At 42.0% G+C, this 24,930-nt stretch overlaps 2 protein-coding genes across 6 annotated transcripts in view; one reads left to right on the plus strand and one right to left on the minus strand.

The window, feature by feature from the left end:
* SDCBP (syndecan binding protein) overlaps positions 1-19,558 on the plus strand; it is a 34,382-nt gene extending 14,824 nt beyond the window's left edge. For 2 of the 5 annotated variants that reach the window (XM_025001494.2, XM_005215436.5), the window contains exons 2-9: positions 826-891; positions 7,917-7,995; positions 9,261-9,370; positions 12,036-12,197; positions 13,751-13,926; positions 16,476-16,647; positions 17,331-17,422; positions 18,448-19,558. In XM_025001494.2, coding sequence (XP_024857262.2) covers positions 826-891; positions 7,917-7,995; positions 9,261-9,370; positions 12,036-12,197; positions 13,751-13,926; positions 16,476-16,647; positions 17,331-17,422; positions 18,448-18,502 — 912 coding nt within the window. In that variant the 3' untranslated portion in view covers positions 18,503-19,558. 5 annotated transcript variants of the gene reach the window in all.
* A 522-nt stretch (positions 19,559-20,080) lies between these two features.
* Positions 20,081-24,930, minus strand: part of NSMAF (neutral sphingomyelinase activation associated factor) — a 66,344-nt gene continuing 61,494 nt past the window's right edge. The window contains 5 exon segments of the mRNA XM_005215445.5: positions 20,081-20,775; positions 21,911-22,020; positions 22,136-22,238; positions 22,852-23,002; positions 23,801-23,884. Of these exon segments, the coding sequence (XP_005215502.2) occupies positions 20,681-20,775; positions 21,911-22,020; positions 22,136-22,238; positions 22,852-23,002; positions 23,801-23,884 (543 nt within the window). The 3' untranslated portion in view covers positions 20,081-20,680.

Consider the following 24,930-nt stretch of genomic DNA (forward strand, 5'->3'; position numbering starts at 1 on the left):
TTCTCCTCACTGTACCTCCAGCTTCCCCATTGACAAAGCTTAGCATCTTCCCAGCTGGAGAAGAGCAGCATTTAAAGGGCCTGTCTCCATCTTCACAGAGCAGCCAGTCGTGGGTGGGTTTTCATTGGGAGGCAGTCAGAGTATCAACCCCTATATCAATTTAGAACATGTTCTGTTTTGTTGGGCTTCAAGGAAGTATTCATCTCAAAATACCTAAACAAAGTTTTGGAGTATGTATGCCTGTAATACTTTGAGAATTTTGTTTTAAATCACTACAAAAAGCAATTCATGGTCACTAAAAGTCGTTGAACAATATAGGAGTGTTTAGAATATAAAAATTCCTTTCCCTTTTATTCCTCCATTTCATTCATGTCTCCTATGGTGTATATTATTTTATATATATACTTATGTAATGTGTGTGTATATATTTTTTTTTGTAATAATGAGGTTTTGTACATAGATAACATGTATCAGCTGTTTTAGATTTTTGTTAGAAGGATATAATTCTCTCTCAGTTGCTAAGCCCTTGTTCGTGTAAACTAGATGAGTCACATAATTGTTCTTTGATTTTCTAAACTATAGAAATGAAGGGACTTGTATTCAGGGAAGTTTCACATTTGTAATGGATATAGCTCGAGAGAAAGGTAGTTGGCAACCATCAGTCAGCAATTTTTAGTATAGCTAGATGGTCATACTCTTTTGTTTTGCAATTTAAATCTTGTGTTAAACGACTTACATATGTTTATGTGTATGCTGCTGGCTCCATGCACTATTTAAATTTCAATGAAGTCTGAATCATAGACATTTTTTGTTGTTTTTCTTTAGAAAAATCCTGCAAAAATGTCTCTGTACCCATCTCTTGAAGACCTGAAGGTAGACAAGGTGATTCAGGTATGTTTTAAATACTTTTCTTCTTCCATGTCCTCTGCCATACATTCTGATTATAGGTGAAGTGAAGTGAGAAACTTAAATAGCAGATGTATTTGTTCAATTTACACTGTATAAACTCAGTTTTTCTAACTAGAACGTTAGAAAACTAGAGATTTCTTCATTTCACTGTGAATTAATGGGTGCGAGATATTTTTTCTTTGAAATGGGACTTAAGACGCTTCGGAAATAACTTGGTTTCATGACTAGTTTTAATTTAAGTACATTTTAAAGTTTGTCTTGTTTAAAATTAGTATGTGTACTGTTGGGTTTTCAGGGATGACCAGTCTTTGAAGTAATTGTCTTCTCCAAAGTTAAACATTATCGAAACGGGGCAGCACATACTGTTTTAGGAGGAGGAGGAGTGTAAGAAGAGCTCAGTGAAAGCCGAGCAATGTGTCTTTTTTTTTTTTTTTCAGATGCAGAAAATTGTTAATCATACAATTAGAATGTTAGTAATAGAGAAGTAATATGAATATACTTAATACCACTAAATTGTACACTTGGAGAAAGAGGATTTTAGAAGTAGAAAGGGGACACTATTATGTAGCACTAGCCTTTTATTTTACGGATTAAGAGAATGAATCCTATGGATTTTTTTTTTTTTTGGTTACTTTTAGAAAGTTTTATTTGTCTTTTCCATGACACATGGAATCTCTATGTCAGCTTTATATACGTGTGTTTATTCTGATAAGAACTATAATTTATGCCATTGCTTTTTAATAACAATTTTATCAAAAAATTAATGCAAGTAGCATATTTCAGTCAAGGACATTAGGTCTGTGTGTATCTATGTGGTGCATATGTGTCTTTTAAACGTAAGCAGCAGACAGTCTCTGCTCAGCAACAGAGAGTCCTGCTCCAAGTGGCTATGTAAGACAGTACAGTGATTCTAACACTCATTAAGTCAGGCATTTTTGTACTCCTTTGAGTATTAGCTTTGTAAGGTAGTTTCTTCTGCTTAAGAAAGTTTGGGATTGGGATCAAGTCTCGCTGTTCTGTAAATTTTCGTTACTGGTTTTAACTGGAGATAATTGTAGTGTTCAGTGAACCATCCTGTTTCCAGTTTACTTTCAACTTGGTCTTTTATAAACTCTTATTTCTGAATTTCTTCAGCTGTTATTTGTTTTTCTAATTTGACAAGATAAATTAAACTCCGTGTTACACTTTATTCTGGAAATCTTTTTGATATGATAAATGTGATGAAATTCTTTTCTGTTACAAGTTGCTGTTGCTGCTGCTAAGTCGCTTCAGTCGTGTCCGACTCTGTGCGACCGCATAGACGGCAGCCCCCCAAGCTCCTTCATCCCTGGGATTCTCCAGGCAAGAACACCGGAGTGGGTTGTCATTTCCTACTCCAATGCATGAAAGTGAAAAGGGAAAGTGAAGTCTCTCAGTCGTGTCCGACTCTTAGCCACCTCATGGACTGCAGCCCACCAGGCTCCTCTGTCCATGGGATTTTCCAGGCAAGAGTACTGGAGTGGGGTGCCATCGCCTTCTCCATATAAGTTGCTAAAGTACTTCAAAGTTTTTTACCCTAAAGATCATTTTACTAGAGATCTTGGCCTCAGTTTACTCTACATGAGATTGACTGCCTAATTAATTAGCATAAAATATTTATTACAAACTTGTGAGAAGAACACAATACAAGTGTTTTTTAGACAAAATGTTCTTTAAGGGTAGAAAGAAATCAGCAAAAATAGTAACAAATGTGTGGCTGAAATTGTTAGCCCCCTGGCAGTGATTGGTTGAATGTGGGGGAGTTCATGAGCGTGTATTTCTCATCCCTTCTCTGGGTATTGATGGGTGGTTTGTAAAATCTCTGAAATCTGTTCGCTTGCCAAGGCTTTGATGCCTGACAGTTTTAAGTGGTTTATTCAGTCATCTCAAATCTGTTTTTTCTTTGCTATTTTATTATTTTTCTCATGTGGTTTTTATTTCCACCCAGGATATCTGAACAAGTATACTTTCTTTTTTAAAAAGCTTTTATTTGAGATATTTACCTTGAAATATAACAGTTAAGCTGTTACTATGACATCTGAGCACTAAGTGATATGAGAGGATGACTCATTTCCTTTTCGTCCTTTTTTGTTAGTTTTTATGAAATTGAACCTAAACCACCGTAGACTTTGAACAGAGGTTTTTTTTATCTCAAAAGCAGCAGAAAAAGAAGGCAAGAGTTGATATTGGCAAATGTTGGATCAGAAAATGAACACGGCTGCAGTCCACCTCAGGCTGAGCTCTTCAAGGAGCAGCTCGTTGTATGGATATTTCCATTTCAAAGCCTTTTATAGTCTGAGCACAAAGCTAGCTGCCTGGAGATGTGACAGAGAGTAAGGAGGGGGGAACATGGTTTTTAAATTCTCGCTGGATTTAAAAAGATTCCCAGCCTAGCCAGTAACATCTCGGACTGCTTCTGTTTTATTTTTTCTTCATTTTCTGTGGTAGTGTTACTTGAGTCTTTGTTTTTGAGGTGCTTCTGTAAAGGTAGTATTTATTTTCTGATCTCTCCTTTCACACCGCAGCGGTGACTTGGCAATTCATATTCTGTAAACTGTTTCACAGGAACCATCAGGCTGTGGCTCTGAGCATGGTGCAGCCCCTGCGCCTCTCTGTCCACTGTGAGTCTCAAACAGGAGCCACGCCTGTGCGTAGTAGACTGAGAAACAGTCATCAGCATCCCGACACAGTGAGCAGAGATTGACTGTGGTGGCTCCACGAGTACGGTGTCTTCTCATGCTTTCTGTAGTTGTAGAAACAACATCCCCCCCCCCCTTTTTTCACTAGTTTGAGATTTCAAGTGAGTGTGGAATATTTTGCTGCATTTAAATGGCTTATAGTCCTTAAGCCTTTATTGTACCATCTTTCATTTTTACTACAAATTATATAGTAATTAAATATGTAACTTTGTGTTCAGAGAGCTTACTTCAGTATTCCTTGGATAAGAACAAGAGCAATGAATGAAAGAATAGAAATAATAGACCAGTGTAAAAAGGATCAATTTTTTAAAGTTAGTAAATTCTGTTTTTCAGAGCGGTTTTAGGTTCACAGCAGAAGTGATGCAAGGTACAGTTTCCATCTCAGTGACCCTTCCCTGTGCGCCCTCCCCCGCTTGACCTGCACACCACACACCTCTCACCCTACACCAGCAGCATCTTCGCCAGAGTGGTACACTTGTGACAGTCACTGACCTGCTGCTGCTTCCCCACGTCCACAGCTACGCTTGTGCTCGCTCCGTGGGCTTGGACGAAGGTGTGCTGATGTGGAGCCACCGTTCGGTGTCACGCAGAGCACTGTCACTCCCTCACAGTCCCCACGCTCTGTCCAGGCCTCCCTCCTCCTCTAGAATGTCAGGGTTGGACTCATACCGTAATTTGCCTTTTCGGATTGGTTTCACTGTCTTAGTAATGTGCATTTTAGGTTCCCCATGTCTTTTCGTGGCTTTGATAGCTCCTTTCTTTTTAGTGAGGAACAGTATTTTTTTTTTCTTTTCCTTAGAGTTTATCCAGGAAGCAATCCACTGGCCACTAGCTCCTTTTAGTTGATAGTTGGTGAGAGAATTTTCAAAATTCAGCATATTTTGAGTTTGTGGATATATTTAAAGTTAAAAAGGTTTGCTTGCTGCATTTTATTTGAATTTAGATTGTGACATTATGAAACAGTAATAAAGAATGACTCAATAAGTCATATCAGAACATGTGGAATCCAAATGAGTGATGTACTTGCAGTACTTTTGTGGACTTCCTTATTTAATTAATCTTCCATCTCTCCAGGCATCTTTGGGACTGCTCTTAGCATCAGTTTCAGAGCTTGGTGATAAAGAGTATAGGTTTAAACTCCTATCACTTAATCAGTATATTCTTGATTAAGTAAAAATTTTACATCTGGATCTTACAGCTTAACTGCCAATAGAGACATATGTCTGCTTGAGGAGCTCAGATATATCTGTAAGGGAAAAAGGAACACTCCGTACAGCATGGGCTGTGAAGGCAGCCCTGAGGGGAGCTCCTGGCATACCTGCCCCTGACTAGTATTAAGTGTATATGTTTTCAAAGTTTTGGCAAGTTTTAACACATAAATTACATTACTTTACCATGATTGTTATGTCGGTGATTAAGTATGCATTTTGCATACTTTGTAATATTTTTGTACTTAGTATAACATAACACCCTCTTCCAACAACGCAAGAGAAAACTCTACACATGGGCCTCACCAGATGGTCAACTGAAATCAGATTGATTATATTCTTTGCAGCCAAAGATGGAGAAGCTCTATTACAGATAGCAGAAACGAGACCGGGAGCTGACTGTGGCTCAGATCATGGACTCCTTATTGTAAAATTCAGACTTAAATTGAAGAAAGTAGGGAAAACCATGAGGCCATTCAGGTATCACCTAAATCAAATCCCTTATGATTATACAGTGGAAGCGACAAACAGATTCAAGGGATTAGATCTGATAGAGTGCCTGAAGAACTATGGACGGAGGTTCGTGACATTGTATAGGAGGCAGTGATCAAGAGCATCCCCAAGGGAAAAAAGTGCAAAAAGGCAAGATGGTTGTCTGAGGAGGCCTTACAAATAGCTGAGAAAAGAAGAGAAGCTACCTGGAGAAGGAAATGGCAACCCACTCCAGTATTCTTGCCTGGAAGAATTCCATGGACAGAGGAGCCTGGCGGGCTGCAGTCCATGGGGTTACATGACTGAGCATGTGTGCATGAGGGTGGAGGGTGACGTGTTGGTAGCAATAAACTGGTAGAACTAAAAAAAAAGAAGCTAAAGGCACACGAGAAAAGGAATGATACACCCATTGGAATGCAGAGTTCCAGAGAATAGCACTGAGAGGTAAGAAAGCCTTCCTCAGTGATCAATGCAAAGAAATAGAGGAAAACAATAGAATGGGAAAGACTAGCGACCTCTTCAAGAAAAGGTAACCCTTTGAGTTACCAAGGGAGCATTTCATGCCCTTAGTACACAATATGGGCACAGTAAATGACAGAAATGGTATGGAACTATATAAAAAAAATCCCCATGAGCCAGATAACCAGGATGGTGTGATGACTCACTTAGAGCCAGATATCCTGGAATGCAAAGTCAAGTGAGCCTTAGGAAACATCGTTATGAACAAAGCTAGTGGACGTGGTGGAATTCCAGGTGAGCTATTTTGAATCCTAAGATGATGCTGTGAAAGTGCTGCACTCAATAAGCCAGCAGATTTGGAAAACTCAGCAGTGGCCACAGGACTGGAAAAGGTCAGTTTTCATTCCAATCCCAAAGAAAGGCAATGCCAAAGAATGCTCAAACTACCACACAGTTGCACTCATGCTAGCAACGTAATGCTCAAAATTCTCCAAGCCAGGCTTCAACAGTACGTGAATCGTGAACTTCCAGATGTTCAAGCTGGATTTAGAAAAGACTGAGGAACCAGGGATCAAATTTCCAACACCTGTTGGATCATCGAATAAGCAAGAGAGTTACAGAAGTTCTCCTTCTGCTTTATTGACTATGCCAGAGCCTTTGACTGTGTGGATCACAACAAACTGGAAAATTCTTAAAGAGATAGGAATATCAGACCACCTGACCTGCCTCCTGAGAAATCTTTATGCAAGTCAAGAAGCAACAGTTAGAACTGGACATGGAATAACAGACAGGTTCCAAATCGAGAAAGGAGTACGGAAAAACTGTATATTGTCACCCTGTTTATTTAACTTATATGCAGAGTACATCATGAGAAATAATGGACTGGATGAAGCACAAGCTGGAATCAAGATTGCTGGGAGAAATATCAATAACCTCAGATATACAGATGACACCACCCTTATGGCAGAAAGTGAAGAAGAACTAAAGAGCCTCTTGATGAACGTGAAAGAGGAGAATGTGAAAGTTGGCTTAAAGTCAACATTCAGAAAACTAAGATCATGGCACCTGGTCCCATCACTTCATGGCAAATAGATGGGGAAACAATGGAAACCGTGACAGACTTATTTTGGGAGGGCTCCAAAATCACTGCAGATGATGACTGTAGCCTTGAAATTAAAAGACACTTGCTCCTGGGAAGAAAAGCTGTGACCAACCTATACAGCATATTAAAAAGCAGAAACATTACTTTGCCAACAAAAGTCCGTCTAGTCAAAGCTATGGTTTTTCCAGTAGTCATGTATGGATGTGAGAGTTTTAATATAAAGAAAGCTGAACACCAAAGAATTGATGCTTTTGAACTATGGTGTTGGAGAAGACTCTTAAGAGTCCCTTGGACATCAAGGAGATCAAACCAGTCCATCCTAAAGGAAATTAGTCCTGAATATTCATTGGAAGGACTGATGCAGAAGCTGAAACTCCAATACTTTGGCCACCTGATGCGAAGAACTGACTCATTGGAAAAGACCCTGGTGCTAGGAAAGATTGAAGATGGGAGGAGAAGGGGACGACAGAGGATGAGATGGTTGGATGGCATCACCGACTCAATGGACATGAGTTTGAGTAAGCTCCGGGAGTTGGTGATGGACAGGGAAGCCTGGTGTGCTGCAGTCCATGGTGTCGCAAAGAGTCAGACACAACTGAGCGACTGAATTGACTGACTGAACACCTTCTTATACTTGGTAAAATGCAGATAAACATTTCATTGGGATATGCTGAAATGGCAAAATAAATATTAGCAACTTAAGTATTTAAATTTTTAGGTGTTCTCCTGATATATACTTAATGTAAATATGGTTAAGCTTTTTTCTTTAGGTAAAGAAGGTACTTTCACTTAGACTAAAGTGTAACTATCATTTCATAATGCATTGTGAAAATATTTGCAGTAGCATTATGAAATATTAATTATATGTATTTTCTTTGAAAATATATTGCTTAATTGTTTGAAATTAGAATTTCTTAATTAAAAGTAAAGGGTTTTAGATTTTTTTTTAATTACTGGATTTAAGTTATATGAGAAGTTTAAGTGAGTCTCTATAGAGTGTTGTTAGAATTCTTTTTTTTTTTTTTTTAGGCTCAGACTGCATTTTCTGCAAACCCTGCCAACCCAGCAATTTTATCTGAAGCCTCTGCTCCCGTCTCTCAAGATGGAAGTAGGTTTATTCTTTGGGTTCCTTCTCCTTGAACAGGGATACCTGTTAGGCCTTCTTTTACTGAAATAGAGAATCCAGGATTTTTTTTTTTTTTTAACATATACAGCATGAAATTGTCTTGCTCTAGTAGTAAGAAAATACAAATGTTTATTTCAAAACAGCCCTTTAATCAAGAAAGTGAACTGTGACTATGAAAGTATGTTTATGACTTTATAAAAATTGTTACTTAAATTTCACCCTTTGTAAGTCCTTGACTTAGGAGGGATTCATTTATGAAAAGATGTAACTCACTGAACTGTCCCCTCCCCTGTCTTTCAGGGCTGTGGGGATTGATAGCGTTCTCCTTTGGGGGAACTTCCCAAATCCTGGAGTCTCTACTCTGACTCCATACCCTTCTCCCTGGTTCCTTTTCCTTCTAAATTCATAGGAATTCAGGACAGAACTCTTAAATAATATGACTTCAGATACAAAAGGTGTGGCAGTCTCAATGGGAGGGGAGTTGGGGGAGAATGGATGCATGTATGTGTATGGCCGAGTCCCTTGTCCACCTGCAACCACTACAACATTGTTAATCAGCTCTACTCCAGTATAAAATGAAAAAAAAATAGAACAGGAGTGTTAAATAGGTTTTTATGGCCTGTTGGCTTATAACATTGTTTCCTTTAGAAAATCCATAAATCACATAAAGAGCTTTTGGAAATAGTGTCTAACTCTACTGTTCAGTTAAATACTGTTAATATTTAAATGTACTGTTTCAGAGATTTCATTGCTGTGTATTCTTAAAATGATAGGACACTAAATAAATTTACAAGCTTTAATTTTTTTTTTCCCCCACAGTTCATTTTTTTTGGTAGAAGAATCATTTTATAGCTGTGTTTACTGAATGAACTAAAACATAGCTGATTTGAAGTGTACATTTTGGTCAGTTGTTCTTAAGTGGAGAATCAGTGATATGTGTAGAAAATTCCTAATAGGTTTAAGAGAAAGAAAAGGCAAGATAACTTGGGAAAATTATTTCAAGTCTTGAGTATTTAGAAGTCTGAGGTTTCAGTTAAAATGTCTTCATACTTTCACTTTTATTTTTCTGTTTTCCATTTCTAATTGTCATTACAGAGAAAGGGGTTTTCTAGATTACTAATTTAAATTCACCCTAGATTTTATAAAATAAATGTGATTTTTTAAAATACAAGTAAAACTCCATAATAACAATGGTTTTTAAAAATATTCTACTAATTTTTTTCCTCTACTCATTCATTTGTTATTAGATCTCTATCCTAAGCTGTATCCGGAGCTCTCTCAGTACATGGGCCTGAGTTTAAATGAAGAAGAAATACGTGCAAATATGGCCTTGGTCCCTGGAGCACCAAGTCAGGGGGTATGTATAATGTAATTCATTCTGAATTATATAAAATCATACTTTACGGAGAGATATAAGCTATCATCTTTGTGGCAGACTCACAAATGTATAGCCTTAGCATTGATCTCCTCTCAGGACTGTCTTCTGGTATTGCTTTTTACAGTCTGCTTCCTCTGCGCTGTTACCACTTTCCTAATTGAGTAGGAGTTAAAGGTTCAGGTGCCTTTAACTGGCACATTCTCCTTTGTCTTCTGCATTTAGTTATGGACCTAGTGATTCTGCCACTGCCGCGTTTCTTATACTCATGTTCTTCATTGTAGCCTGCTGTGGCCCCGTCCCTGTGTTTCTACCTCTAACCTAGATTGTTACAGTTGTCTCTTTTTCCAGTAACTCCTCCAGGAACTTGGTATATCAATGAATACTGAGCTACTGCTAACTTTATCATTCTGAGATTCAGGTCTGTTATCATTTTTTTGCTCATAATCTTTTTAAGTTTAAAGCTTCTTATAGTTTGACCCCAAATTCTTGGCTTAAATATAGTGTGTCACAGTCTTGTGTTAAGATTATTGCTATAAGACTATAATACCTTATAGTACTTGTCGTAGGTAAATGCATAACTTCATGAAGACAGCCTTTATGTCTCTGTTGTTGCCATGACCCCCATGCTTAATACAGTACCTGGCTTTCAATTTATTCACCAAATATTTATTGAAACTTGCTTACGTCAGTCAGGGTCCAATCGGAACAATAGAAATCACACTAGATTTTTTAACAGAGATAACAAGAATCAGAGAGGTTGAAGAACTGAAAAAAGCAAAAGCGGAACCTAGAAAGCTGCTTCTAGAACTGGGGCGCACAGGATGGGGGTCGTAGTTCTCAGAGCGACAGTGATGGTGGAGGAGTCCCGTGAGCTGGGCCTCAGGGGAGGGGCCCTGTGACGGGCGCTGGTGCCTCTGGGGGCTGCACGGAGGCTCTTCTGGGAGTGTCTGGAATCTGGAGACTGGTCACCTGCTGCCAGCAGCATGAAGGGCTGGCCCCAGGTAGTACTGGCAGGAGCAGGAAGCAGACAGGAAGGGGCAGGCCCTGGCACCTCCTCCTCTTGAGGGGTCCTGACCAGAAAGCCAGTGACAGAAGAGGGCTCACCACATAGGGTGGGTTTGGAAGGGACAGAGAGTCTGTGACACTTGTTGTTGCCCTCTCTTCTCTTCAGTGTGCCCACAAGCTTCTCTCTTCATACAGTTGATGCTCAACAGATACTTTCTGGTAAAGAAACCATAGTACATACTTTCAGCTTTACTAGCCAGTATATGCAGAGACCTTGAAAGGCTTTCAGGCAGAAATGAACTTGAGAGACCTGAGAGACAAGACCTAGGTGATGGGCAGATGAGACAGAATGTTGTAGCAAATGCATTGGGGGGTTGGCATTGGAAGGGCTGTCAGGCCAGGTAGTCTGCGGCCTTGTGGACAGGGTAAGGGGTTGGGGGTCTGAGTTGTGGGAATGATAGATATAATTGATTAAAAAAAGGGTTTCTGTGCTTGCTGTGTGGAGGGCAAATAGAAGGGCAAGAGTAGATGGTGGTCATAGTAGGCCTTAGCAGGAGGGGGCAGTGGTCATGTGTTGGTCATATGGATCATAGTAAGAACACTGAGTAAGCACTTAATTGTACTTGCTGGAAAAAAATTCTTTTCCAAAAGTTATACTCCAAAGCTCCTCCCTTTTGTCCTGTATTCCAGCTAAACTAAATTCATTTGCTTAATTTTTTCTGTCCCATTGCCTGATTTCTGTGCTTTTATAGCTGTAAGCATTGAAGTTTTGTAATTCTTCAAAAGTTGTATTTTCTGGGTTTGTGCTTGATTCGTAGTATGGTTCCTTGTGTGTGTGTGGTGTCCCAGTGACTGTGATTCTGAAGGAGATACTCGCAGTCTGTGTGTGTGTGCGGCTGAGGTTTCCCTCCCCCATCATGGCTGCTCTGAGCATCACAGGTGTCAGACCAGAGCTTTTTATGACAGGTTCTGGTTAAGATGCCTTGGTAACAAATATGTTCTTCCCTCACTGTCTTTGGTTCTTAAAACAATAAACTGATTTTGGTCAAGAAAAAAAAATAAGGAATGTGAGGCCTGGTACCTAACGGAGTCCCTAATACAGCTGTTCTCCATACAGTTGGTTAATCCACAGATGTTTACTAAAGGGACGAAAAATAACATTTGTCTTGTGTGTGTCAGCACTTGAATAACAGGTACTTTTAGTCCTTGTAGTGGAGCTGTGAGGTAAGAAGTTTGCCTCTTTAATAAAAGCTAAGTACATTGTTGAAGATAAGGCCATATAAAAGAACCCTCAGGAAGATGCTGTGTGAATTTAAAAGTAAGGTACAGCCTTTATAAAGTTCAAGGATAATATATTTGAGTTGAAAACAAGCCAGGGTACACATAAAACCAATGCCAGCAAATTCATCGGCAACAGAGAGTCATTGAGTCTGCTGGAGATGGTGTCTGGGGGGGTGAGTAACCTGCAGAATTAGTTTTAAAAAACAAAATAGGGTCATTTTTGCAAAACTCAGATCTGAAGGAAATAATTGGCAAATTACATTTTAGGAAACCACAGCAGAATATATTCAGTTATCATTTTGGATTTTCTCAGGGCGTGTGTTTGCGAATACTGACGTGTTGTATGTGTCTCTGTCAGCAGGTGGTGGCGCGGCCTTCCAGCATGAACCACATGGTGGCCCCTATCACTGGTGGCGACATTGGGATCCGCAGGGCAGAGATCAAGCAAGGGATCCGGGAAGTCATCTTGTGTAAGGATCAAGACGGGAAGATTGGGCTCAGGCTGAAATCCATAGACAACGTAAGCACTTTCAGTACTCTTGTCTGATTAGCTGTTACGTGACTGAGTTACAATTTAAAATGTAAATCCTTGATCGGGACTACTTTTAATCTGCTTTTCCACGTGAGATGCTACCCTGTTCTGAAGAGGCAGAGCTGGGACTTGAGCATGACCATGGATGAATTTTTTTCTTTTTTCAGTCCTTTTTCTGGAATAAAGTTCACTAGTCTGCGTGTATCGTAACATAGTTCATACAAGAATGCTGGCATTGAGATAGGGTAACGTGTACAAGTTAAGACTGATAGGTGGGGTCAGTGGTCTTGAGTATTTTTAAACTAAAAGTGACTTGTAATGTGGTTTTGGGTTTGTTATTTCTATCCTTGAATTTGACTTTCATGGGGCATTTTCTAGGCAACAGTGACTTTCTCAAGTACATTACTTTACCTCTCACCTTACCAGATGGAAGAAACGAAACCTGGTTACTCTTTGGGGAGGCACTTAGGATCACTAAGGAGGTGCTGAGTCTTTACCCTGATTTGTGGGTTTCCGAGGTAGTTATTGGGCTTCTTTTCGGTCTTTGGTCTCATAGCTCAGCGCATCCAGCCTTTGCACGTAGAAGATGTGGCGCCTGGCGGAAGATGGCTGAGGCCAGTCCCCGCCCCACGTGCCCCTCAGAGGCTGAGGGCGTTGTGTCTTGGCACACTTGTGGCTCTTGTGAGACCCTCATTGAGTGTGCTGCTCTGGGAAGCTCGCGCTTCACTGCCCTCTCTCCATCCTAGAGAGAGACCACTCTCTCCCCAGCTCCACCCCTGCAGCACTTATCCTTGCAGTGGTTTGTCCAGTGGCCACTCTGCTGGGTGCCGCCCTCAAGTACAGGATGCGCAGCGCCAAGTCTGAGGCAGCTCAGGATGGAGAGGGGTGCAACCTGTGGTTGCTTTCATCTCTTACTGGCGCATGCCTTTTATACTTGGCCTGTTTATAGTGTTCAGCATCTGAAATTTAGTTTACATGAATAAAAAGACCCCGTTTAGTTCTCAGTTACCTGTACTTGAGTTCTCTGTATTTACCTTGTAGATTTTTAAGAACGGGGGTTGTATTCTGTGTACCCACCTTTTTAGGCTGTTTAATAGTAGTGATTATGTGGAATTTAGCAAGCGGGTAAAGGAAATCTTCAGCCCAAAAGGTAAACTTCTGACCTTAACCTATCACTTTCTTTAAATGAAACTTCCAACACTTTACTGTCTTTCCCCCTAAATAATGATCAGGTGCAGTAATACCTGTTTGGTATACTATCAGACTCATGGAACCTTACATTTATTATAGTAATCTGCCTTTATTTTCCTTAGTCTTTTTATTCCAAGGTGGAGGGGGTGATGGAAGTTGGTCAGGTGAGTCATGATGTGAGCTAGAAATTACCACTCACATCTTCCTGTTGCCTTGATACCATTTTCACTTTCCTTCTTGGGGGTAATACTTGTGTAGTTTTTCCTTTTTTAAAAAAAATTACTAGAGTAGCTGCCTAAAGAGCTGGTTCCTGATTTTCCAGCACTTACTTAGTAATTTCCGTCCTCCAGGGTATATTTGTTCAGCTTGTCCAGGCCAATTCTCCGTCCTCCCTGGTGGGCCTGCGGTTTGGGGACCAGGTGCTGCAGATAAACGGCGAGAACTGTGCTGGCTGGAGCTCGGACCGGGCGCACAAGGTGCTCAAACAGGCTTTCGGAGAGAAGATCACCATGACCATTCGGGACAGGTGAGCTGACTAAACACTACATGTGGACATTCAGGACTAGTTTTCCATTTTCTTGGGGTTTTAATATTCTGGAAATAAGAGGCAATGCCAAAGAACGCTCAAACTACTGCACAATTGCACTCATCTCACATGCTAGTAAAGTCATGCTCAAAATTTTCCAAGCCAGGCTTCAGCAATATGTGAACTGTGAACTTCCTGATGTTCAAGCTGGTTTTAGAAAAGGCAGAGGAACTAGAGATCAAATTGCCAACATCCACTGGATCATGGAAAAAGCAAGCGAGTTCCAGAAAAACATCTCTTTCTGCTTTATTGACTATGCCAAAGCCTTTGACTGTGTGGATCACAATAAACTGTGGAAAATTCTGAAAGAGATGGGAATACCAGACCACCTGACCGGCCTCTTGAGAAATCTGTATTCAGGTCAGGAAGCAACAGTTAGAACTGGACATGGAACAACAGACTGGTTCCAAATAAGAAGAGGAGTACGTCAAGGCTGAATATTGTCACCCTGCTTATTTAACTTATATGCAGAGTACATCATGAGAAACGCTGGGCTGGAAGAAACGCAAGCTGGTATCAAGATTGCCGGGAGAAATACCAATCACCTCAGATATGCAGATGACACCACCCTTATGGCAGAAAGTGAAGAGGAACTCAAAAGCCTCTTGATGAAAGTGAAAGAGGAGAGTGAAAAAGTTGGCTTAAAGCTCAACATTCAGAAAACGAAGATCATGGCATCTGGTCCCATCACTTCATGGGAAGTAGATGGGGAAACAGTGGAAACAGTGTCAGACTTTATTTTTCTGGGCTCCAAAATCACTGCAGATGGTGACTGCAGCCATGAAATTAAAAGACACTCCTTGGAAGGAAAGTTATGACCAACCTAGATAGCATATTCAAAAGCAGAGACATTACTTTGCCAACAAAGGTTTGTCTGATCAAGGCTGTGGTTTTTCCTGTGGTCATGTAAAGATGTGAGAGTTGGACTGTGAAGAAGGCTGAGCGCCGAAGAATTGATGCTTTTGACCTGTAGTGTTGGAGAAGACTCCTGAGAGTCCCTTGGACTGCAAGGAGATCCAACCAGTCCTTTCTGAAGGAGATCAGCCCTGGGATTTCTTTGGAAGGAATGATGCTAAAGCTGCAACTCCAGTACTTTGGCCACCTCATGTGAAGAGTTGACTCATTGGAAAAGACTCTGATGCTGGGAGGGATTGGGGGCAGGAGAAGGGGACGACAGAGGATGAGATGGCTGGATGGCATCACTGACTCAGACGTGAGTCTGGGTGAACTCCCGGAGTTGGTGATGGACAGGGAGGCCTGGCGTGCTGCAGTTCATGGGGTCGCAAAGAGTCGGACACGACTGAGCAACTGAACTGAACTAAATACAGCATTTTGTTGCAGAAAATAATCAAATGTTACTGATGAGTTTTATATTTATAGTCTTGCAGTTCTGTGTTGCTTTCACTTTCTTACATAGTTTGACTTTTTAAAAACAGTGTTCCGGTTTTGCCTACACCTTAATTCAGAGCTTACAGAAATTTGTCCTTTGAGAAGTTCCTGTCCTGTCTTAATCCATTTCTCTGGAAAATAGAAGAGGTTAGAAAGGTAACAGCAACAGGTGTCTGGACTTTGCCCCCGGTTTCCTGCTCAGGGTAGATACATGGGGGCCTACCAGTTCCCAAAAACCAGCCTGGCCTTCTGGGTGGCTGAGGCTGTAGTCCTTGGTGGGAACATCATCTTTAGCTCATTTATAATGGAGCTTGCGGTACCTGTACTACGGACACCACCACCTTCTCAGCCATGCAGGGGTTGAAGGGCAGACCTTGTAACACATTTTTAGCTTTGGCATTTTTGTTCATGTTGGTTCAACTGGCTTTTATCTACCTTTGTGTTTTCACTTTGAATAATACATGGTAGGAATTAAGTAAACATTTTGCAGACAAATGGCACTTTTGCTCTTAGGTGAGCAAAGTTTCAAAAAGTAACTTGGATCACCAGGAAGACATGACTGCTGTGAACTTTATAATGTAAAATTTGTATTTTGTCATGAAACGTGTGCAGTAACAGGTTGTCAGTGCTCAAGAGCGGACGCCATCTTTCTGAAGCTCCTCCCTTTCTAAGGGACTGGGGGCTTCCGTCTTGCTGCTCCTGCAGCAAAAATACCGTTGTAAAGTTTTCAAAATCAAGATGTGAGAAATATTGTAAAGGTTCTAAGTACTTCCTAAGAAAAATTAAGCTCCAGGAAATACTAAAAAGTTAATTCATTTTTAACACTGATTTTTGTTCAAACATAATGTTAAAGGAAAAAGCACATTGATAAACTGCATGAAGCATTGTGTTAATTCTTTGATACTTAAAAGAAGGAAATCTTGATTAGTTAGTCCAGCCATAATGGAGAGAATTTTTAAACTTTTACACAAGATGTACATACCAAGTAAAATAGTTTTGAAATAATTTATGGTAACAAAGTATCCAGTACAACATAGTGGAAATCCATTGAAATGTTTACCTTGGAATTACAATTTTAATTGAAACTGTTATGCTCACAGGCCCTTTGAACGGACAATTACCATGCATAAGGACAGTACTGGACACGTTGGCTTTGTTTTTAAAAATGGAAAAATCACATCCATTGTGAAAGACAGTTCTGCAGCTAGAAATGGTCTTCTCACGGAACATAACATCTGTGAGGTCAACGGACAGAACGTCATCGGACTGAAGGTCAGAGCAGAACTTACATCATATTGTTTAGTTTTAGAAGTTTCTTTTTCATTTGTGTTGTCGGGGTGGTGCTGTTATTGACCAAAATGGAGACATTCTTTGGGGCGCTGGCTGTGCCCTCATGTTAACCTCTAGAATTGTGGCCTCTGTATGGGTGAGATCTCTGAAGTCCCTTGAACTAGAATTCTGTGAAGACCTGGGCAGTGAAGATGTTGATGAGATTCTGAATGAATGGTTGCTTTTTTGTCCAATTGCTTTTTTTAGTCCAGGGGTTGTAGGAAATGAGTAATAGTTTATGGTCAAATTAGTACTTCATTTTTTATGGTTTACGCCCTCTACAAATTCCTAAATAGAACTATTTTGAGGTCTAAAGGTTTTCATTAAGAATTAATGTTAGCAGAGGGGTGTGGTAATATTGTATATGGGGGCAGTTATTTAATCTCTAGAAAAAGAATGCTTTGTTGGCTAATATATTCAATGTAGTTTACTGAATTTTGTTACCACTGATGAAGTTGTGATTCTAATGAATTAAAACTTGGTAAAGAAACTGGAAAAAATTTAAATACCAGGAGTTAGGATTTTAGAGACATTAGCAAAACCTCAGAACATATATATTTCTTTACCAAGAATAACTTAGTTTTATATTTAATAAAGTCTCTCAGAATTTTCGTTGTTTTCAACAGGACTCTCAGATCGCAGACATATTGTCCACAGCTGGAAATATAGTTACTATTACAATCATGCCTGCTTTTATCTTTGAACACATTATTAAACGGTAAGTAGAGAATTCTTTGACTTGATTCTGTGCTCATGTGATTTCATAGAGTCTCTGTACTTCTTTAATTCTCAAGCTTTTCAAACCTTTGGTTCTTTAGTGGATGACATTGGCATTATTTAGACATTTGAACATTTTGGAAGTCCTGGCTGGAAGCTGAGGAGAGAGAATAAAACAGGGGTGGCTGGGGCTGTCTGTCTGGTAGCATCTTACGTTCTGTCCTGGCTCAGCCAGCACAGTCCTTTCAGTATCTACCTGAAAGATAAATGATATTTAAAACATTAAAAAATGTAACTCCTGTAATGGAATTTTTGTTTACCCAGAAGCTGGAATAGAATGCAGCTAGCTCCTTTTGGGGGTTGTTGGGGGGAGAATTGTCAGGACTAATCCTTGAAGAGCTCACTTGTCTTAAATCAGTGATAGCCTCCCCACCGCCCCCCAACCCCCTACAAAAAAAACCCACACACCTTTCCCTCTGCTGCTGCTGCTAAGTCGCTTCAGCTGTGTCCGACTCTGTGCGACCCCAGAGACGGCAGCCCACCAGACTCCCCCGTCCCTGGGTTTCTCCAGGCAAGAACAGTGGAGTGGGTTGCCATTTCCTTCTCCAGTGCATGAAAGTGAAAAGTGAATGTGAAGTCACTCAGTCGTGTCCGACTCTTAGCAACCCCATGAACTGCAGCTCACCAGGCTCCTCCATCCGTGGGATTTTCCAGGCAAGAGTACTGGAGTGAGGTGCCATTGCCTTCTCCCTCTAGTTCATAGCATTAATAGCATTGTCTTTTTTAACCATTCAGCCTTAACATATAAGGATTCAAGGACCTGTATCTTACTGGCCAGGATAGATAGCTTATTTGTAATCAGCTAGATTACCTGAGACCCTTAGAGCTGAACTCATTATAAAACCTGCTCCATTCCCACCTGATGCTAACAGTACTGAGTTTGAATTAGAGTTTTCTTGAATCATTGTAGCAGTTTTGAAAAAAGAAACCCAACCCTCAGTATCTAACAAAGGAACTGTCTTGTAGGATGGCGCCAAGCATTATGAAAAGCTTGATGGATCACACCATTCCTGAGGTTTAGAAGTCACGGCACAGTGGAAACTTCCCAGAAGTTCTCCCGTTTACGTCTCGGGCAACTGACCTTTCTATTATGCACCTGAAGCTTTCTAGGAGCCAGCGAGCATATGCTGCATGAGGACTTCCTGTCTTACAGTAGGGCTGGGAATCTTACTGTTCGATCCAGTATATCTTGTTCAGACATCAAGATAGTTGTAGCCTTACCCTGGTTTTACAGTTGAAAAGACTTTTACAGACTAGCTTCTTTACTGGAAACCTGATGCTTTCACAGCCTTGTGAGTAGAATGACTGCTCCAGGCTCAGCTCTGTTAGAACCATCACCTTGATATCAAGCAGTGCTTAGTTCTGTGCTGTATTTGCATTTTTACTGTCACCATAGTGCATTTAGAATTACTTTTCTTCAGTTCTATGTGTGTGTAACACCAGCTAAGTAACACTGGTTTCATTCCATGTAAGCATTATTAGACAGTGTGTGTAGCTGCAAGAGACTTATCGATTGTCATTACATTTTATCTACCTTCACTTAATACGCTTGAACTGTCGCCTTAACTAAGTTAAGCATCTAGAATAAAAGCCAAAATGTAACGATTGCTGCCTTTCTAAACCCAGACGCAGTTCTGCATTCGCCTGAGATGTGCACTGGCCCCGCGCAGCCTGACAGTACCTCCCGAGCTAGCACAGCTGCCGATGTGCATTTGAGACTTTCTAATCCTTCCTTGTGTAATGGAACTTCTTTCTTCTAAAAGTAACTGATATCACTTTTTGAGAAATGAAGCACTATATATTTAATGTAAAAATTCTTGTACTAAATAGAATGAACCTTGACTCTTCTTTTCATGTGTAGATTAAGTGGGCTAAGACCTGATTGTGGCATTTACACAGTATGTAACCTAGCTGCCCCGGGACGGTCTCAGGACACTGTCCTGGTCATGTGTTCCATTTCCTGCCTCCTCCCTGCTCAAAGAATGACACATTATCCTGATTTTTTTTTCCCCTCTCTTTGGCTTATGCCTATTCTATTTTAATTAAAAATGTATAAATAAAGTTAAGTTCTAGTCTGTCTGTTATTGCATCATTTGAAAATGTCAGGCTTGTAGGAGAGTCCTCTCCCAGAGTGGCTAACACCCAGGAGCCTGGGACAAGCCCTCTGTGCTGAGAGGCCCTGAGTGTCCAGAGAAGTACCTTCAGCCTGGAAGCCCAGACACACTGGAGGCCGAGCAGCAGGGCCTCAGCGAGCCTGTTGATTTTCCTGGCGACACCCAAGCCATGTTTAACATTCAGGATACACCAGTGGTTTTTAAGTAACAGAGAAAAATCTTACCTTGCATGCTTTCTGTGGTTCAGAGGTTGAATACAAAATAAATCAGTGCTACTGATTCATGGCTTATCTTGTGTGGAATTCAGAAAAGCCAGCCCACTCAGGTTTTTCAGTGATGATGTTCCTCGTTATCTGTCTGGACTTGGCTCTGAAGATAGTTCCAGAAGTACAGGATTACACAGTACTAAGGATGGTTTTCTAGAAGGATCAACATTTGAAGTACCTAGTACTTTGTGCCAAGTTATTTAAATAAGAAAATGAGAATTTCATTACAGAAAAATATTTTTAATGTCATAGAAAAGATGAGCATTTAACAGCCATAATGAAATAAACCATTCCTATACACAGTAAACTGTTATAAGAACTGCTAATCCTTGCCCAGGTTCTCAGAATCTGGGGCTAGCAGGTAATAGAAAGTGACCACTCCATGAAAACACACATCCCAATCCAGCGGGCATGCCACAAGTGTGTCAATTAGACAGAGTGACTTGGCAACAGCGGAGAATACTCAGGTTTTCTTGCAAAGTCCTTAAACTGTTCAGTGCTTTCGGGAGGTTTCCCCCAGCTGGTTTAGTTATCTTTCAGCTGCTCTTTGACCCAGACTCGCTTTCTGATCGTCATAACCCTGGGACAACCGCCTGCCTCACAGATGTTCCCTCCCCAAATCTCCCACATCCTTGTCCGCCTTCGAGGATGACAACTAACAGCTTTCAATGAAGTCACCATGATTTATCAAGTCTAAAACCACAAATTTCTCATGTGGTGAAATTTGTAATTACTGTAATTGCACATTCACCAATTCCTTTAAAAGTTTGGTTTAAAAGTACATTAAATAGAGTTCAAAAACATTCGAGGAAAAGGCACTTAATACTGCAACTTCCAGAACATAATTTGTCTGTCTTCCCCTCCTGTGATGACGCTGCTGCACTGTTCGTTCATCCACATACACGTCACGGCACCTGCGAGGCGAGACACGGGGTTAGGGTGAGCTGCCCAGCTGCCACCACATCGTCTTGTCCTTTGAAACAATCTTTGCCTGAACTCAAGTGCTTAGGACAGGGAACTTGGGAAGACTAGGAGACCACGCAGATGTAAAGCTACAGCTAAAACAGCTGGGAGTCACAGGTGTGTAACATACAAATATTACACCTACAACAAGTCAGGTATCATGAGGGACAAGTGGGGAACTGGTGTGAGTGTGCTGATTTCCGTTCCTATCAGGTGAGCGGAGGAAGGCAGGCACAGACCTCACTTGAATGTACAGTGTTGAGAAGAAATGACCACACAGCAGTGACGGTGGGAAGCGGACGAAGGTGGGCTGTCAACAGTTACTTGTAAGCATCGACCCAAGAATTAACTGTCCTCCAAATGCTCAAAGGGCAAACTTGAAAATGTAAAGAAAACTAAGAAGCCAACAGGCAGAAGGACACAGACGTACACAAGAAAACATCCTTGGATAATAGACACGCCAGGTCACCAGCTGGAGAAGTCCTCCAAGGAGGGGACCTGGGAGGTGGAAGTCACTGGGAGCAAGACTGTTTTCTCTGTAACTTATTATTTTTTTTTGGTGACAAGGCATGCAGGATCTTAGTTCCTGGACCAGGATTGAACCTGTGCCCCATGTGGCAGAACCACTGAGTCCTAACCACTGGACACCAGGGAAGTTGGCCTGTTTTTTAAAAACTTATTTGGGTCACAGTTGAAGCATGTGGGCTCTATTCCCTGACCAGGAATCAAACCTGGTCCCTCTGCGTTCTCTTAGCCACTGAACCACTAAGAAAGTTGCTTTTATATATATCTAAAAAAATCTCTATGCATGTGTTAAAAAAATCTATACCTTTTACTTTTTTTTCCTCTCTATATAGAAGTTAATGTAAAAACTTTCCATTTTGGAGTCAAATGTCTGCCAACACAGATCTAAATCCTGAAAGAACCGAGAGATTCAGGTGGCCAGGCTGGCCAGGACCTGGAGGGGAACGTTCACAGCACAGAGGTCCCCGGGGGCTTGTAACCTGCGAAGAGCGTGTTCTCTGGTGGGAAAGGAGGCACTGGAGCATGTAGGGAGAAGAGGCAGGTCAGCGGGAGACACCTTACCCGCGTGGCCCTGGATCCTCTTGCTGACCCTTCCCCCAAGGAGGTCCCAGACGAGCAGCTCCCCAGACTGACTCCCAGATACGACGGAGTTTCCATCCCAGAGAAAGCACCTGCAAGAAGGATTTGGAAGTCATCCCTCGTCAGGAAGGAAGGGCTAGAGCAGGCCCAGAGTGGTGACTGCGAGCCTGTCTGTAAACGTCTTCATCATGAGTAACCCGAGAGTACCTCTGGGGCTCGTCCGCAGTCACAGAAGAGATGAGCATTCCTGTCTGCACGTCGATAACGTTCAGACGGCTGTCAGCTCCTGTGCTCAGGACGTGGCGACTGTCTGCAACACGGGGCAGGACAGGGTGCAGGTTACGGCTTTAGACCATCTGAGATTTCACTTCTGAGTCCAGGAGCCCAGTGTTCACGTGAGTTATTTGTTGTATTAACCAATGAGGACTAACCTCTCTGTGAAAAGCTTCTGTGTTTAAGGCACTGGGCTGATGACCCTTTGGTGTGAATTCATAAATTAATTTCTCCAGTGATTTGAGCAATTAACAAGAATATCCGATACAGCTTTTCTAATAGGTACACATGCTATATGCACTGTGTTCTCCCACAAAGCAGCCTTAACCCACAGGCAAAACCCCTTTTATCAGCAAATAGCATTTTTGTCATTTAGTTGTTCAGTCATGTCTAACTATTTGTGACCCCATGGACTGTAGCCTGCCAGGCTCCTCTGTCCATGGGATTCTCCAGGCAAGAATACTGGAGTGGGTTGCCATTTCCTTCTCCAGGGGAATCTTCCTGACCCAGGGATCGAACCTGCATCTCCTGCATTGGCAGGCTGATTGTTTACCACTGAGCCTCCTGGAAAACTGTGTTTACATTCTTATTTATTTCAAAATAGTAATTCCAGTTCCCCTGGTATCATCTGTATTAAAAAAGGATGCTACCTGGGCTGAAAGCAGTGTCGCCCACAGTCCCCTCATGACATGGAATCTGGTGTAACAGGGTGGCCGTGGTGAGGTCCCAGATGGTCAGTGTGCCTTCCTTGGTGCCCGAGGCCAGCAGTGTGCCGGCAGCGTTCAAACTGATCGTATCCACCTGGAGAAGGAAGCACACGCAGTAGTCCATCAGAGCCACGGTCATGAAGCTGTGTTTCTCAGCCCGTTCTTTCAGCACCACCTATTTACAAGTGAAATCTTCATAGGCCAGTGACTACAATGAAGTGTTACTGGAAAATGCTGTTTGACAAAGAGCCTAAAATTGACCGACTCAGAATAGTGACTCCATGCGTGACAAGTGGCAGGGCATGCCAGGCTGCCTGAAGCACAGGGGCTCCATGAGGATGTGGGGGGTTTGGGGGAACTGGGGAATCTCAAGGTTGGCTAAACTACATCCTGTATAAATATTCCTCAACCCTGGTTATTCTGCTGACCATGAAGATCAGGCAACAGTTCACAGCCTAGAGGGAAGACAATACCACAGGCCTCAGTGCCAGATGCAGCCATGCCCATGAGGAGACGAACCGAGTGAAGAGGGTGAGGTGCCAGCTGAGTTCTGCCCCTGCTGCGAGCACAGGGCCGTGTAGACACGTCGGTGTCCTCACCCTAGACAGACAGCTTCTTCCACTTAAGGTGTCAGAAACACATCCGGTTGCCCAAATAGTTTGAGGATACCCAGATATTCAATGCCATGCTAGGAAACTGGTCTTGTGGAAATCTGGCTGGAGGGCAGCCAATTCTTAAACAGCAAAACAGGGAAAAACAGGCACAGTGGACTTGGAAACCCAAAGGATCAACTTGAACTGACAGCCCCCGTGCTCTCTTCCAGTGAGCAAAATAAAAGATCAAGCCAAGAACCCGCTTCCCCTGGTGGTTTCCGCTGGGCCCAGGTACTCACGCTGACGTCGTGCTCCAGCTCAGCCAGCAGCTCAAAGTGCTGTTTCCTGGCACACGGCATCTCTGCGGGGACCCCGGACCACACCTGGGATGGGATGCATCGCAGAACACTTCCTTTAAGAGCACTGCTAATGCGCAGCAAACACTCTCCTGACTGACCAACTCCCACTTAATAGCTCCCAACAAAACGAAGCGTCTTAAGGCTGTTTCTCTGGCCTGTGCCTGCACTCTTAACTCTGCCATCGTGCTTCCTGAGGGTCCGCTGTGCCCGGGTCTGCTCCACCCCTTGCACTTACTGTTGTGACTTAAGTACTTTGTGAACTAAAATTGAAGTGCAGAAGTGTAGTCATGTCTATTAAGGTTTTGAGTGCTCAGTCGTGTCTGACTCTTTGCAACCCCGTGGACTGTAGCCCACCAGGCTCCTCTGTCCATGGGATTCCCCAGGCAAGAATACTGGAGTGGGTTGCCATTCCCTTCTCCAGGGGATCTTCTCAACCCAGGGATCGAACCCACGTCTCACGTCTCTTGCATTGGCAGGTGTATTCTTTACCACTAGCACCACCTAGGAAGCCCCATTAAGGTTTTGAGAAAACTCAAAAAGGCAAGTTGACAAAAAAATTTAGTGGCTCAGATGGTTAGGCATCTGTCTACAATGTGGGAGACCCGGGTTTGATCCCTGGGTCGGGAAGATCCCCTGGAGAAGGAAATGGCAATCCACTACAGTACTCCTGGAAAATCCCATGGACAGGGGAGCCTGGTAGGCTCCATGGGGTCGCAAAGAGTCGGACACGACTGAGCGACTTGACTTTACATGTAGGCAAGAAAATTTACCAACAAAAGTGCCCCCTCTGGGGGAAGCAGAAATGATGCAAAACTTGAAGGAATTCTAATGGTTTTAGGTTCTTGCTTTCTGTTTACATAAAAGCAAACTGGAAACCAAGGATGATGAATGCTGCTGTGGTTCATGCAGCAAAGTTGTGCAAGATTTCAGAGAAAAGGCCAAGTGCGGCCCTGTATCAGTAACGATGAAGGAGTGTGTCTGTATTTTTCAACGATTCTCCACTTATTTTGATACTTTCTGATTCACTGGTCAACTGCTAGCTCACAGCTGCATGAGCTCAGATGGGCCGC

The sequence above is a fragment of the Bos taurus genome, chromosome 14 (genome assembly GCF_002263795.3).
Source record: "Bos taurus isolate L1 Dominette 01449 registration number 42190680 breed Hereford chromosome 14, ARS-UCD2.0, whole genome shotgun sequence".
NCBI lineage: Eukaryota > Metazoa > Chordata > Mammalia > Artiodactyla > Bovidae > Bos > Bos taurus.